This window comes from Hyposmocoma kahamanoa, unplaced genomic scaffold (genome assembly GCF_003589595.1).
Source record: "Hyposmocoma kahamanoa isolate Upper Pololo Valley unplaced genomic scaffold, ASM358959v1 98236, whole genome shotgun sequence".
Lineage (NCBI taxonomy): Eukaryota > Metazoa > Arthropoda > Insecta > Lepidoptera > Cosmopterigidae > Hyposmocoma > Hyposmocoma kahamanoa.
In genome coordinates this window covers 1-16406 of record NW_020655538.1, presented here as the reverse complement: position 1 = coordinate 16406, position 16406 = coordinate 1, and the positions used below count along the sequence as shown (strand labels likewise).

General features: G+C 36.3%; 1 protein-coding gene across 1 annotated transcript; it reads left to right on the top strand.

Moving 5' to 3' along the window:
- Nucleotides 1-887: 887 nt before the first annotated feature.
- Nucleotides 888-9033, top strand: LOC113238782 (the record flags this gene model as incomplete). Its single annotated transcript, XM_026475614.1, has 4 exons — nt 888-1033; nt 2326-2940; nt 5697-5893; nt 6957-9033. Coding segments are annotated over 4 exons (1550 nt in total), but the record flags the coding sequence as incomplete, so codon positions are not given.
- Nucleotides 9034-16406: the final 7373 nt, after the last annotated feature.

Sequence of the window (16406 nt, the reverse complement as noted above, 5' to 3'; positions counted from 1 at the left end):
AATATTGTTAAATAGATGGACTTTAACATTTACGTCCTGCTCATCGACCTTTTAACGACGTTCAATAATTTACGTTTTATAAGCCTCGCTTTTAAATGAATAGTCTCTGTTAAATAAATATACGTTATCAAAGTAAAAATAACACCAAATCAATGTATATTTGTAAGAAATGTGCAGAAAATATATTTTTTTCAAGAATTCATTACTTTTTTATAACAACGTGCAAAGGTTACTTCATTACACTAGATTTGCTAGAGATTGAGGATTGAGATTGAGGATTTGTAATCCTCAGTGACATAATAAACAATAAGAATTTACTTACAATAATTATTTATAATTTATTTCATTTCATTATAATTTATAAGACAGGTACCAGTATTTATTAACTTGAATAATCTTCGTTACATAAATGGTTAGACGGAGTTTAGGAACCTTTAAGTCTTTTTTGTGAAAACAATTATCGCATAGTCAACTCTTTGGTCAAATGTGAAAGAAATTTTTCATACAAAATTAATAACATTTTATTAAGCTTGACCATTATGAAGCATTTTATTAAACTTCTGATGTGCCGATTCTTTTCTTCTATTCTTATAAGAAATCGAGTCTTATTATCATTAAAAATAAAATACTGTCTCATTAAAAAGCACTCTTTATATGGTGTACTATATAGGTGCTGGTAAGCATCTATGCTTAAACAAACTAGAGAACACCTTACCCATTAATTCGGAACACAACTGTGTTGGTTTATTTGAACAATAGCCGGCGGTACACAATATTTACCACCAGTAAAGTTAGGCTGTTAAGTCAAAATGTCCCATTAGAAGAGCCATCCACTGGGTTATTATAGATTCTTATGTACTTTAATATTTCACAATTTCATATTAAAGGAACACCAATACAAATTCAAAGGACAGGTAAAGTAGCCGGGTCAAGAAGTTTCGGCGACTCTATCAAGAGGCACATTTTCAACAAAGGTTTACTCAACAAGACACCAAAGAAGGGCTCTGGGTCCAACATTAACACGGTAGAAGAGGTACGTATGACTTGTTATTGCCCTTTAATAGAGGGTTATTTTATTTCGCGATATTTTTTAGGAGGTGAATTACTATGATGTGAATTTATGTAGACTTTAATCGAGAATAATATCAGCTGTTCTATACTAAATGTTCAAATGTACTCAAGTAACATGAATGAGATAATTCTTATTTTTTTCGCGATTACTCAGAGTCCTGTACAAAACTTGTTCATGTGAAAGGCTGTGCTTACTCCCTGAAATATCGTGAATTGAAAAAACTACTTCTGTTCATGCTGTCCGGGGAAACTCATTTTTACTTTTTATATCAAGAAATTTATTTGCTTTTTATTTACTTACTTTTACTTTTACTTACTTACTTACTACTTTTACTTTTACTTTTTATTTAATTACTGTATTTATTTATTCTGCCTCTTGTTGCATATGTGTAACTAACATCCATGCATCGTGATGTCATTCTTTTAACATTATGTAGCTTCAAACGAACTGACGAGGGTCAAATGTAATAAACTGAAGTTCTTTTATGTAAAACAAATTAATATGTATCTATACATAACTTTGCACATAAGTGTGGAGCCCCACAGGTTCAATCGCAACTGCGTCAAGTAAAATCTGAAAGCGTGTTTTGTGTTTTATATAGCCCGCACGATAATAGTTGTAAAACGATATTCACGGCCAAATAGCGTCCAATTTTAAGCTATTTAACGCCTTTTATTTCGCCTCGGAGCTTTCTCCAACCAGCTGCAGTCGGATTCCGCGTGTTCGAATACTTTTCAAGAAATTCAGTTTTTGAACTAGTTACAAACTACAAAAGAAATAATTTTTAGTTTCGGATCTAAATAACATATATTTGTCGAGTTCTTAGGTTTTCGCGATTGTTACACATAGGAAATGAAACTATTATTTCGGATTTAAATCGCGTATGTTTGTTTTTTCATGGTTACGGTTGACTGTGACTGTCAACCGCGACCATGGACCCTTTAAAAATAGTTTTATCTCCAACGTATATTTGATTTACAAAATTAAATTGGTAATTGGTAAATTCAAAAATAAGGTTGTGAAATGAATATATTAGACATAACTGGTTAATGACCAATACCAGTAGAGTCCGAGTCATTTGTTTGAAACAAAAAACAAAAAAAATTACATTTCGTATAGATACAAACTGAGTCAATGTGCAACATATTAATTCTTTTTTATTTTAGTTTTCTTAATACGCTGTCAGTTCGTTTGGTACGTAATCTACTTGTGTGTCTGTCTAACTTTCCTCACATCCTAATGCATGTTTGCAGAAAACCAAAGGAAAACTTCGTTTCACAGACGATAGCAAAGTCGATGTTTCTCATAAAAACATTGTATTAAAGAATTTAGCTAACAAAATCGCTAGTTCCGAGTCTTTAGATGACAATGAGGAGTATGAATCAGACGCTAGTAACGAGAGTACATTGTCAGAAGGCGCATTGAATAAATCTCGTAAACTGAGCCCGAAATTCGTGTCCGAACCGAATTTAAGCGTCCTTGAAAATGAAGAAACTCCAAAAAATACAAAGAAACGCACAAGACTGTTCCGTTCAAAGATAATGTCACAAACATTGAACAAAAAGTACCAAAAAAGGAGTACAATCATTCGTGGAACACCCACATCTTGTGTTTCCTGCTTCGATGAACAAGACACTGGGTCAGAAACCGATGTTACTTACCCCGAAGATGTCCCGGGCACTTCAACAACACCAAAGAAACTTAAACACGAGGAGATAGAGTCGAAAATCCAATATTTAACAAGCACCCCGGGGATGTCGGAGGTGGTTTTAAGCGAAGAATGCCATACGCCATACACAATTAATTTTAGAAGAGCCTCGATGTCTCCTATAACGAAATCCACGCAGAAACTTTCGAAGGCAATGCAGGTTTGTCCGCATGCTTATGCTTTTGCGTATTTCATGTTCACTTGTCACCTACATTTTCGCTTTTCTTGTTTGTCTTGTGTTTTTATGTTAAATGTTGGACTAAGTAGATTAAACATGAAGAGCCAGCGCATATGAAATGGCATGGTTAATTGCATCTTTTAAAGTAATTTTAACATCAGCTCTTTGTGATCAGAATAGGATTTAATAATAATAATAATAATAATAACGCACACACTCAACATAGCCCTGCACTAGGTTAACCCTGTGTCGCGGGTGTCATGGACATACACATAGACAACCACAAATTACAGTCAAACACATGAGAGAAATAAATGTAGTCCATACAAATATTTCTCCCAACCGGGAATCGAACCTGGGACCTCCGGCATGGTAACCGTGCGGCCACGGAGGCAGTTGAATATATATATTTACCTGAACTTTAAGTGATACTCATAGATTGGATATACCTCCCTCTGAAATCTTAAAAAGTAAAAATATAATAATATATTTTACTTACAACTGCAAAACTTTTATTCTAAATGTTCAAAAACACTACCATATCGAACTGCTTCCGTGGCCAAACGGTTACCATGCTGGACCGCCACGCAGCGGTCCCGGGTCCCGGGTCTACCAGCTTTGAGTAAAATATTCAAAAAGGATATGTTGACTCAATTACTGTCTTATTTCGGTAGGAATCTCATTTTTCATAGTGAACAATATGGGTTTACTAGTGGTAGATCGACTAGCGATGCGGGGGTAGCGCTACTATAACTTATATTTGATGCTTGGGAAAGGTCCCAAAACGCTATTGGGGTTTTCTGTCACCTCTCAAAGGCATTTCATTGTGTGGACCATATTACTCTTGTTAGGAACCTGGAATATTACGGAATAAATGGCAAGGCGTTGGAACTTGTCTCGTCATATCTTAACGGTAGAATTCAGAAAGTAGACATAAATAGAGTGACTTCTTTGGGTTCTCCGGTAAAAATGGGTGTTCCACAGGGCTCAATACTTGGACCTTTTTTTATTCCTCATTTATATTTATGATCTACCATTTCTTGTTAAGAACCTTTGCGAAATAGTGTTGTTTGCTGACGACGGATCTTTGGTTTTTTAAACAGAGAGACATGACGTTAACTATGACAATATTAACGACACCCTCTCAAAGGTAGTTTATTGGTTTAATGCTAACAAATTATTGGAGAAAAGTTAGACCTTGTTAAGAAAGCAGTCTTGCTGGGAGTGACCTTAGGTAGTAAACTTCAATGATTTCCACATATTATGTCTTCTTTAGCCACCCTATTAAGATCTGCTGTATACGCAGTCCTTAGAATACGTGAGCTTACCGATGTTGCTAGTGCTAGACTAGTTTACTTTTGTTACTTCCATAGTATTATGTCCTACGGGATTCTCATGTGGGGTAAAGCGGCAGACATACAAACCATATTTGTGGTGCAAAAACGAGCGATTCGTTCTGTGTACCGTTTTGGTTCTCGAGTTTCTCTCAGTGAAGAGTTTAAAGAGACTGGTATCATGACTGTGGCATCACAGAACATTTACTCAAATATTTTGTATGCCCGTAAATAATACGTCCAAACTGATAATAAGTCCAAACTCATGGTACTACGATTTCGTTTAACTAAGGTAAACGATTCTTTTATGGGGAACTGTATAAGTTTTTATAATAAGATTCCGGAGAATATATTAAGATTATTATTTCCTAAGTTTAAAACTTACATTAAAAGTATTTTTTAATTGAATAGTCATATTATAAAATAGAAGAGTATGTGTTAGATAAAAAGTATGGAAAGACAACAAGAGTCTAGATTCCACACAATTATGATTCAAAGTGTATTCCATAGCATTTAAGTTTATTTAAAAAGAGCAATCCCTAGAGTTTCTTGTTCGTTCTTCTCAGGGAGATCAGCGTAGTGAACGAGTAGTAGCTTAAAAAATGACGTTTTCAAGTGTAAAAATGTTACCTATGGAATAAATGATTATTTGACTTTAGCATAGAAATGCTAAAATAAATTGTAAAATGATAAAAAAAATTGTGGTTGTTCATCTAACCGATATCTAGGATTTTATAATACTCTGTGTGAATAACGAGCTCTGCCGAAAAAAAACCGAGAAATGCTAAAGCCACGTGTTACGCTCATTTCAGTGAAATCAAAACTTTAAAACGCTCCCCTGTAAAATTGGCAATTTCGACATACGATACTTTACGTAGGAGGTTTACGTGTGTATTAAACACAGTCGAATTGAGAACCTCCTGACTTCCTTTTAGAAGTCGGTTAAAAAAAGCAAAGAGTATTATAATAGTAAAACATCATAATATTCAATGAAATGAATATTTTACAACAAGCAAAAAGTATTTTAAAATTATCGAAAACGGACTTTTTAGCATCCATTCAAATTTCACAATCTACTCACGGCCCTTCCTCAACCTATATGTATGAAATTTTAAACTAGCATAAATAATACAATTATGTGCAAGTCGTGACGAAGCCCAATTTTTAATTTTCGTTCAATGACCTTAGATGACTGAGGTCAAAGGTCACCCACGTTGTCTATGAGAAGAAAATTCAACTTTAAAAATAAGAAAGACTAATGCATTTCGGTATGAAATTGACAATCCACCAAATTTTTATGGCAAAGTTGTTTGTATGAGTTTGATCCCCAGCAAAATTACGGTCGGATCTTTTTTCTTACATATTGAGTTTTCAATAAATAAAAGGACATTTTAAACCTTCCAGGAGTCGATAATGACACCGCGTTCTCGAAAACCCTTAATAATAACTTCCGAGCAACGCGACAGCCTTCCTGAGACCAACGAAAAAGACAAATCGGTAGCTGAATCTGATATTTACCAATCAATGTCGCCGAAGAACGACAGTGACTTCGTGTCTTCTGAAGACGATATGCTATCCAGATCTTCGTTTTCTTGTGAGAGGTACGATATTTTACAATTATAAAATTACATGGTTGAAATCGCAACGGCTTAAAATATTTGTATTTAATTGTCCTGCAATTTGTCATACAATTATTGTACTTGGTCCCTAGAGCAATAGAGTTCCTTGTGAAAGAGTTCGTCCAGTGAAGTACTGTCAACTTACCTATTTCTGCCGCCAAGCAGTAATTTGAGAATTATTGTGTTCCGGTTTTGAAGATTAAGGTTCTGGTGACATTACAGGCACATGGGACTTTTCAACTTATATCTCAGGGTGACGGGCGCAGTGGCAGTTTGTCTTAGATCTTTGCAATTTAAAGCTTTGAGTGGCACTGCAACTGTTATGGACAGGCATTTAGCTTACCATCAGGCGCACGACTTGTTCGTCCCGTTAAATGATATTATAAAAAAAATACAATTATTGTACTTGGTGGCTAGAGCGATTTTAACACATTAAAGTCATCGTTAAGTTATGAAGATTGTTAAGTTTGGTAGCATAGTTTTCTTTACGATAATAAGATAAAAATAATATACTGCCAGATAATCACACTAATTACAGGTAGACCAGGGTTGAGACCAGGGTCTCAAACTAGGGAATTCCCTGTACTATGTTCTCGGTTCTTTTGTGGGGCAAGGAATTCAGTATTATAATAAGATTTCAAAAGCTGTTTTGGACTTATCATTTGATAAGTTCAAAAATCATGTAAAGGCAACTCTACTAAAGAGAGGATATTACTCTATTAGAGATTATATAAATGATAAGACAGTATGGTGTTAAAAATAGTGTAAATGTGACGATTTCTAGTGTAATTTGCTTATCTACGAAATAAAGATAATTTTGATTCACACAAGGAATTATTTCCTTTCAGTCATTAGGAATTCATTCCTAACAATTCTTAGTTCGTGAACTACTCAAACCTACTGTAAAGAGACCGAAACTTTGCTTTTTCGTGAAAACTTAAATACTGGATACGTCCTACATATTTTCGATCGCGATCGAATTGATAAAGACACCGCGCTGCATTCGGTGTGTGGTGCTCGTAACTTAAAATGTATCCAATTTCAGGTCACACCACTCGACAAACACATCTTTACCTCGAACAAAAACGCCGTTGGACGCCCGCTCAATTTCGGTCACCGATGCCAGTCCACTCCGTTCAGAAAACACACGTTTCATTATCAGTCACGAACGACCAAACTTCATCGAAGACGAGCTAAACACAACTCTATGTGGCAGCGACTTAGTACCAAATTTCAAAATCTCCCACGAAATGACTAACCGAACGAAATCTTTAACAGAACCGTTCAGAGATTATCTATTGAGTCGATCGGTCCTTACCGCAACGCCTATAGATTTGTCTATATTGAACAAATCTAACGATATAGAGGAAAAATTAAGTGACTCGCTAATGTATTGTCTTGATGGAAATGTGCCTTCAGATTTGACATCTTCAATAAGCAACTTAGCGGTAGATAAAGACGCTAGCAATATATCTCTACGATCACCTTTAAAAACTATAAACAATTTTAATATAGAAAATAGTCCTAGCAGAAAACGATGTGCATCAATTTCGAAGGACATTACGGAAACCAAAAAAATAATGGTTGAAAAGGAGAATGAGGAACAACCATTTGAAATACGAGAGACGGATCTTTAGTTTTTGTTATCGTTTTTTTTTAACAAAAGACGCCTATCAAAATATATGCTTTTAGCATAAGAGATCGGCGATATTGCATAAACAACGATGTAAGAAGTATTCTGTCACGTGCAACGCAATTTCTGTATCCAGCGCAAGCACCCATGTATGCTGCGTTAAGAACAATAAGAAGAACGGGAAGTGTACTTTCAGACTTTTTTTATCCGTAAATCCGTTCTAAATATGTTATCGGCGGCGTGTCGATATAATAGGTTCTATCGTGTGCGTGAAGGCACTTAGCGCTTCAAACGAAGCGTCAGTGATTCTCCGACAGATTGTCAGTACTATGCCCTACGGAAATGGTAATTGTAGGATCACTAACGCTGCGTATGTGAGAAATATTTGTATAGAACATTATGCTTGCTTTCTGTCGCGTAATCACCGCCAAAACAAGCATATATTTCCAAAGCACTGTGGCAAGTTACTCATCATGGCCGTTTGGCGATAAAAACACGATTAAACTTTTTCATTCAAACGATGCGGAAGTATGGGAACGTATCCCATTCTCATCGCGCTTTTTGTGTGGACAAACCTTGCAGTCGTTAAGTGCGTCTTGAATCTATTCACCATGCCGCAGCTGTATGTTGCAAATGACGTTAAATGTGTCTGTGTGATTATGCCGGCCACATACAGTCGGAATCAAAAGCAAAACCATATAAATCACGGACTTATCACAGACACAGTATTCCGTTCGATTTTTTTCCGATTTGAAATTCCGTAGGGTGATTCCGTAGGGTCCGAATTTCGAATCGGAAATACTGTACGGAAAAAGCCGTTCCGAATGCAAGTCTTCCATAGATTTTGTAACTTGATTTTGTCGTCACAGTCTTAAATTCTGTACGTATTTTCGCTGCGAGAACATCTGGACTCATTGCCTCGTGTCTTTCATCCTGAGTCTTGTTATTCCGAACGGACATAAACGTATGTGTGTGATATATATACGGAATCTCGAAACGGAATTCCTGTAAGTGGCGGACATAATCGCCGAGCGCCCAAACGGTGCTCGAAGTGTAGTGGGTATTAATTCTCTTGCTATCATGTCGCCAGCGTGAAAGGTTGCCATACAAATATTGTTACGCGTGGTTTGTTGCCCTGAGTTGTTAGCGTATGTATCGATGACGCACGTGGACCGAAACCGGATTGACAGAAAAAGAGCACTGCCAGATAAACGATTGAATAATGATTTTCCATGTGATCTTAACAGTATTTTGTTTCTTTTTCTTAAGAGTGAAATTGAGACAGTATTGTCTAACTTTTTACTTTTAGTATAATCTCATAAGTGCCTAGATTATAACGAATACTACGATTGTATAGTAAAAAAATGTGATACGTCGATTTTATTTATAATATATCGACGATTTTTCACATACAATCGTTTTTTTTTTTCGATAAACAAGCTTTGTGACATAGCTGAGCATAATGTTATTTTTATAATAATTGTAATTCTTACCATATACTTATTGTAACGTTACACATAAAAACATAATATTTTGATTTATGCAAATTTTAATGGCCTGAGTTTTATTTTCCTGATGCAATTTAAACTCGGCAAGTGTAAGTAAGAAAAGGGATATCGGCGTGACATGGCGATCTATTTTCGACTTATTGAGCAACAGTTGCGATTTGTTTTTGCTACTTTGGCTACGCCTATTGGGCAAATCAATTTACTACTGTAAAACGGGGAATGAATAAAATAAAAAGGGTAAAATTTTTAGTACCAGTAGAGCTTCTTGTGAAAGAGTTCGTCCAGGTTAGTACTGCCACCTTACCTATTTCTGCCGCCAAGCAGTAATGTCAGCATTACTGTGTTCCGGTTTTGAAGGGTAAGGGTGCTGGTGAAACAATAGGCACATGGGACTTATGTCTCAGAATGACAGGCGCAGTGGTAGTGCCCCTTAGATCTTTGCAATTTAAAGCTCTGATTGGCACTGTAACTGTTTTGGACGGGCGTGTAGCTTACCATCAGGCGCACGACTTGTTCGTCCCGTCGCTTGATGTTATAAAAAAAAAATACGCATAATTCTGTGATGGAAAGTGATACAATTTTTAAGTAAGGATTATGGAATTATTATAATAGTATTTATATACTGGATAATAATGATAAAACTTGAGAAACGCGGAAAATTTTGGTATGGGAGTAGTAGGAAACAATAACTGATAAAGTTCTTGCCAAAGCCAGACAAAGAGTCGTATTCTAGAACTCTACTCAATGCTCAAGTCAGGATTGCACTGGAAACACAAGCACTGGAAATACGACCCTAATGGCAGGAACTTGAGTATGATTTCGAGTGCTTTAAACCATACTCAAATCCTGACTTGAGCATAGAGCAGAGTTCTGGAATACGACCCTAAATCATATTTAAATAAATAATAACTTGATTTACGTAACGTTGAAGCTGCTGTACTCTGATCATAATAATATTTAAATAGGTAGTCATTGTTTTATTCATACTATTATGATACTATTACTAATTTTAACTTCGTGGTTGTCACGTATGCCACTAGAGGCCGCGAGTTGTGCTTTCCGGAACATGATTTCATTGTGTCAGAACAGAAATGGAGACATACATAACATTCAATCATTGTAACTTATGTAGTCAATCTTTAAACATTGGAAATATTATATAATGATATATAAATACGGTAGTTGTATGTTTTAATAATAATTAGAATGTTTTAATAATAATTAGAAGTACTTGTATTGAAGTAATTTCAAAGACATTTTTATCACTCTAATGTTCTGGATACCAATTACACCGCTAGATGCCACTGCAGCTGGTAATTTTTGGTGGTTAAGATTTTGGCGGGGAAAGGAAGATAGTTGTATGTGTTATGTTTTTTTCAGCAGTTTTTGACTTCTGCATTTGTGTAATATGCATTGACTTACAAATATATGGACGTCGGGTCCGCGCTAAAAAGTGTCCGCACTTGTAAGGCGCTAAAATCGTATACAGAGCGCGACACTCCGCTTTAGTCTTCATTTGTTCTACTGACAGCGCGATACTGCGATGACATTACAATTTAAATTTCGAATAGGTTGACTTGGGACATTTTTTTCGTGGTTTTTGTATTAGACCCATCGTCCATTTATTTGTAAGTCAATGGTAATATGTGAATAATATTGTATATGCGTAAGTATTATATATTATTATATATATGTAGTGTGTGTATGTATGTAGGTCAAAAGTATCTGTGCACTTAATTTATAAGACATGATAGTCCCACCTAGATGAAATGTCAGAGGAGGCGAAGTAACGTGATCATTACTGCGTTCCGGTTTTGAAGGGTAAAGGTCTTGGTGAAATTACAGGAATAATTATGAGACTTTGCAACTTATCTCTCAGGGTGACGATAAATGGAAGTGTCTTTCAGATTATTGCGATTTAAGGCGAGGTATTGCAACGCGTCTTTCGCGTTCCGTAATCCGAGCGCTGACTATGAATAATGAATAAAATATGAATAAAATAAGAACAGGCGGAGAAAATTCATTGATACAGATCCATCGTCGACAAGCGTCTGATGGCGACTGACGGGGCAGCAGGCGACGCGGCATGTCGTTAAATCGCTCATCAATTTTAAAGAATGATGGGGACATCACGTATATTTTGTGACTCAGTGTTTTTGACGACGTGCGTTAAAGAGGCCTATCAATACTTGTGATTCATTATCAAAGCATCAAAAAAGTTAATTGAGTACGGCCTGTAGAAGCTGGGGGTTACAAACTTGATGTCCTGTATTTCGCTTCAGATGTTTGTTCGTAGTAGCAGAAAACAATAAGTTTTCAGTTTGGTCCTAAAAATAATAAAGAACTTTCTGAATATACCTAAATTTGATAAACTCTGCCACATGTAATATACGTTATGGCCGCCGCGCGGCAACCGCGCGAAAACTTTCTCCTCGTGTATCTGGGCGCTAAAGGTCTGAGGGTCGTATTTCAGAACTCTACTCAATGCTCAAGTCAGGACTTGAGTATGATTTAAAGCACTAGAAATCATACTCAAGTCCTTTCCATTAGTGTCATATTTCCAGTGTACTCAAGTCCTGACTTGAGCATTGAGTAGAGTTCTGGAATACGACCCTTAGTGGCACTGCAACTACTATGTGTGTGTATGTGTGTACTACAGGTGTGTTGCTTAACACCAGGCGTACGACATGTTCGTCCCGTCATTTGGTATCATAAATACATTTTTTTATTGGGTTATTTTCAGGTTAGTTTTCTTTACCTAATTTTGGTGACAATTTTTATTGTAATATTCTATAATATTATCATGAGGTCTTTATTTAATATTCGAGTGTAGTATCCTGAAATATTATTTAATATTTCACTGAGCCTAGTCAGCCGCTCGTACAGCGCCATCACTGGCGAAACGTGTATATATAAAGGGTGTGTCTCAGTAAGAGTGCACTTTTTCATTTTAAAATAAAAACACGTATTTTATGAGAGAGTTGTGATATTTTTATTATATTTTGAAGAAGACATGTTCCGATTATGTATGGAATAAAATATCTGGCAAATGGCCCCGGCTACCCGACCACGGCTCTGATGACAGGCCATTACTCTTTTCATGAAATTTTCCATGACTTTCACAGAGATGTGGCTGTATCTCACCGATGACGCGTTGGATCTCTGATTTGAGCTCAGGAATTGTTTCTGGTTTATTCACATAAACCCTAGATTTTACAAAACCTCAAAGAAAAAAATCGCATAGCGTTAAATCGCACGATCTTGGTGGCCAGTTGACATCAGAATTTCGTGAGATAATGTGTTCTGGAAATCGTTGTTGCAATAAGTAGATTGTTTCATGCGCGGTGTGGCAGGTGGCGCCGTCTTGCTGAGACCACATGTTGTCCAGGTCCATGCCGTCCAGTTGAGGCCACAAGAACTCTGTTATCATGTTCCTGTAACGAATGCCGTTCACAGTCACTGCAATTTCGGCCTCATCTTCAAAAAAGTAAGGCCCAATCACGCCGCCTGACCAAAATCTGCACCAGACAGTTGCTCGTTGTGGGTGCATTTGTTTCTCATGAATTGCATGAGGATTTTCTGAGCCCCAAATTCGACAATTTTGTATATTCACGTAGCCATTCAAATGGAAAAGCGCTTCATCGGAGAAGATGGCTTTTTTCGAAAAATTGGCATCGAGTTCACTTTGCTCCATTACCCATTGAACGAATTGCCGGCGCTTTCCATGCTGCTGGTTTGAGCTCCTGTGTTAGCTGAATCTTGTACGCATGAAGGTGGAGGTCTTTTGTCAAAATTCGCTGCATAGTGCTTCGTGAAATTTGAAGTTGCTGAGAACGATGCCGAATTGATGTTTTCGGGTTTTCGGCGACACTCTCGTTTACAGCAGCAATGTTTTCAAGAGACGGACCGGTACGTTGACGCAAAGGAGTCTTAATATCCACAATCGACCCAGTTTCTTCAAATTTTTTGACCACTCTTCGAATGGTTGACACATTAGGTGCACTTTCTCGACTGAAAATTTGGCGAAGTTTGCGAGCGGTCTCAGCGTAACTTTCCCCATTTTTGTAATGACTTTAAATTTCAGAGTTGCCACTTGCACGAACAAAAAATGATTCTAAATTTAAAAAATATGTCGCACCCTTAGTAATATAAGGGCACAATCCAAAAAAAGTAGATTTTTGGAAAATCGCGTATTAAGATTCTGGATTCCTACATTACACCTATTTTTTCAAATAACATGCTTATGCCATATAGTACAAAAAATATAACAGAAATATGCAGTTATTTAAGTTTGATCCCATTTATTATTTAAGTCCCTATCAATTCCCAAATTTCCCAAAAATCTACTTTTTTTGGATTGTGCCCTTATATTACTAAGGGTGCGATGTATTTTATTTTATTTTTATTTTTATTTTCATTTTATTCGGAAAACTTACAGCTAGGTAACAATAATAAAAGCTTAAATATAGTACATGCCTGACAGATCAGTGCATGTATGCTGAGGGCTAATTAAAAGCTTCCACAGATTGATACAATGTAGGTGGAGAGGAAGTTGACGACTTAAAAAACAATGGATAGTAAGCATTAAAAACATTATAAATTCAGCTAAATGCTTGAAAAGAAATAATCACTAAGTAATCGTTTTACCTTACTTGCACTAGTGTTGAATAGGTCTACATCACTATATTTATTCAATAAGTTGTTATATGAGCAAGACGCTCTACTTATAAATGCATTTTGCCTATAATTGGTTCTAACTATGGGAACGTAAAGGGTTATATGATTTCTCAGTGCAACCTTGCCTGCGCGTAGTCCTATTCGCTCAAGGAGTTCGGGGCAGTCAATAGTGCCGTTTGCTATGTTAATAATATAAGTCAAATCTGCAATTTCTCTACGTCTGTACAAAGGCAGAAAGTGAAATTTGCGACACCTAGTCTCATAGTTTGGCAAAAATATACCGGCTCGATATTGTAGGTAACGCAAAAATCTCTTTTGGATGTATTCTATTCGTGCAGAATACGCTTCATAGCGAGGATTCCATACCTGAGAGGCATATTCAAGGTGGCTCCGAACATAACAACAAAAAAGTATTTTAAAAGTTTTAATACTTTTAAATTCCGAGGACATTCTTAGTACAAAACCCAGCGAACGACTTGCTTTTTTGACAACATTATCAATATGTTGATCAAATATCAATTTACTGTCAAAAGTCACCCCTAAATCTTTAATCGAATCTACTCGAGTTAGGGAAGCATTATATAATGTGTAGTTATATAATATTTTTGTGGATTTTCGGGTATAGGTACTTACATAGCATTTAGAAACATTAAGATCCAATTTGTTTATAATGCAGTAATTTTGAAATCTAACAAGATCGTCCTGAAGACAATGGGCGTCATTAATATCATTAATTTTACGTAAAATTTTCATATCATCGGCATACAAAAGTATTTTAGACTTCAGAAAACAGGAAGCGATATCATTAACAAAATTTGTGAAAAGTAGGGGTCCTAGCAATGATCCTTGAGTTAAACCAGAAGGGATGCCCATAGACAAAGATGAATAACCTCCTAAAACGACTGTTTGACATCGATTTCTAACATAAGAAGAAAACCATCTAAACAAGTCTCCTCTTATACCTATTCTCTGAAGCTTTTGTAATAGTATAATATGATCGATTCGATCAAAGCACTTGGAATAGTCCGTATATATTATATCAACTTGTGATGGTTCAGACATATACTTAGTAATAAATTCTGCACAAAGTAAAAGATTCGAAGTGGTTGATCTACCTCTCAAGAAACCATGCTGATCCTGCGAAATGCACTGTTTCAGCGAAGGATATAGTCGTGAATAGACAATTTTTTCTAAAATCTTCGCAAACAGGCTTAACTTCGATATGGGCCTGTAATTTTCTACCTTGTTTTTAGGGCCTTTTTTGTAAACAGGGGTGATGAAGGCAGTCTTCCAAATACTTGGGACAATACCCTCTGAAAGAGAGCGCCGGTACAGGAGAGAGAGTGGAAGAACTAGACTCTTTGCACATTTAACAATTAAAATTGCGGGAATGTTGTCCGGGCCTGCAGATTTCGTTAAATCCAAAGATTTCATTAACTTTAAGATATTTGTCTCAATTACCTCAACAGTAGATATATCAGCACATGAGTCGGTGTAAGCATTTGATACTGAATCGATTAAGGTGCTAGAGGGGGTGTGATTTCGAAAAGTTGAATGAAAATACTCCGCAAAGAAATTACATATTTCGTCACCTTGGTCAGACGAACGGTTACCGTATTCAAGCACAGAGGGGTACAAGTTAGACTGGTTTTTTACTTTTTATAAATGACCAAAAAGCGCGGGGATTTTCTTTTATGTACTTTTCAATATTTGAGATATAAGTAAAGTACATATTTTCCTCCATCTCACGCGCCCTCTTACGCAATAACACGAATGAGTCACGATCGTAGGCATTTCCATAAGTTTTATATTTTTTATGAAACTTCGACTTTTCTCTTAATAATTTAATTAAAGGTCGCTTATACCATAAAGGGTACTTATGAGAAGGCGAGACTACAGTAGTAGTAATATATTTATCACGCAAGCCATAAATAGCGTTATAAAAAAATGATACCGCATCTTCTATACCACGACTATTAAGCTCGGAATGCCAACTGACAGCATCCAAGTCCGCACATATTGAATCAAAATTACCAGTATTATACAAGTACTTAATATATTGGCGCGGCTTAATTGTATGCAATTGAACAAATTCCGCAGTAGTTACCAAAGAGCGGTGGTGGGGATCTTCTGGGATAAGCGGACGGTCACAAGCATGAACATGAACTACATTATTAGAAAAAATTAAATCTAAAATACGACCATGGCTGTCGTTCGCAAAAGAGTTATATTGTGAGAGAGAACATGTATTAAAATTATCAATTAATTGTAGCTGGTGTGGACCTTGGAGATTGGAAGGGATAAGAGATATTCCATCATTGATATCAACAGTCCACGAGACAAAAGGTAGATTAAAATCGCCAAATATGATTATTTTGTCTAAAGGGTTATGTGATGTGATTTTAGTCACATTCAATGCAAAATTAGACAATTGAACCGACATTGAGTTACCGAGATTCTGATCACAGATATAAACTACACCAATATGCATTTTGTAAGTGGATCTAGGATTACGATTTTTCAAAGATAAGGTGACCCATAGATCCTCGGCGCTTGAGGACCATTCAGGCCGGCTTTGTACTGCTAGGTCTTTGCGCACAGCAATTAGAACCCCGCCCCCCATGATCTGGCCAGTTGACTCGTAATTTCGATCACGTCTCCAGACCATATAACGATC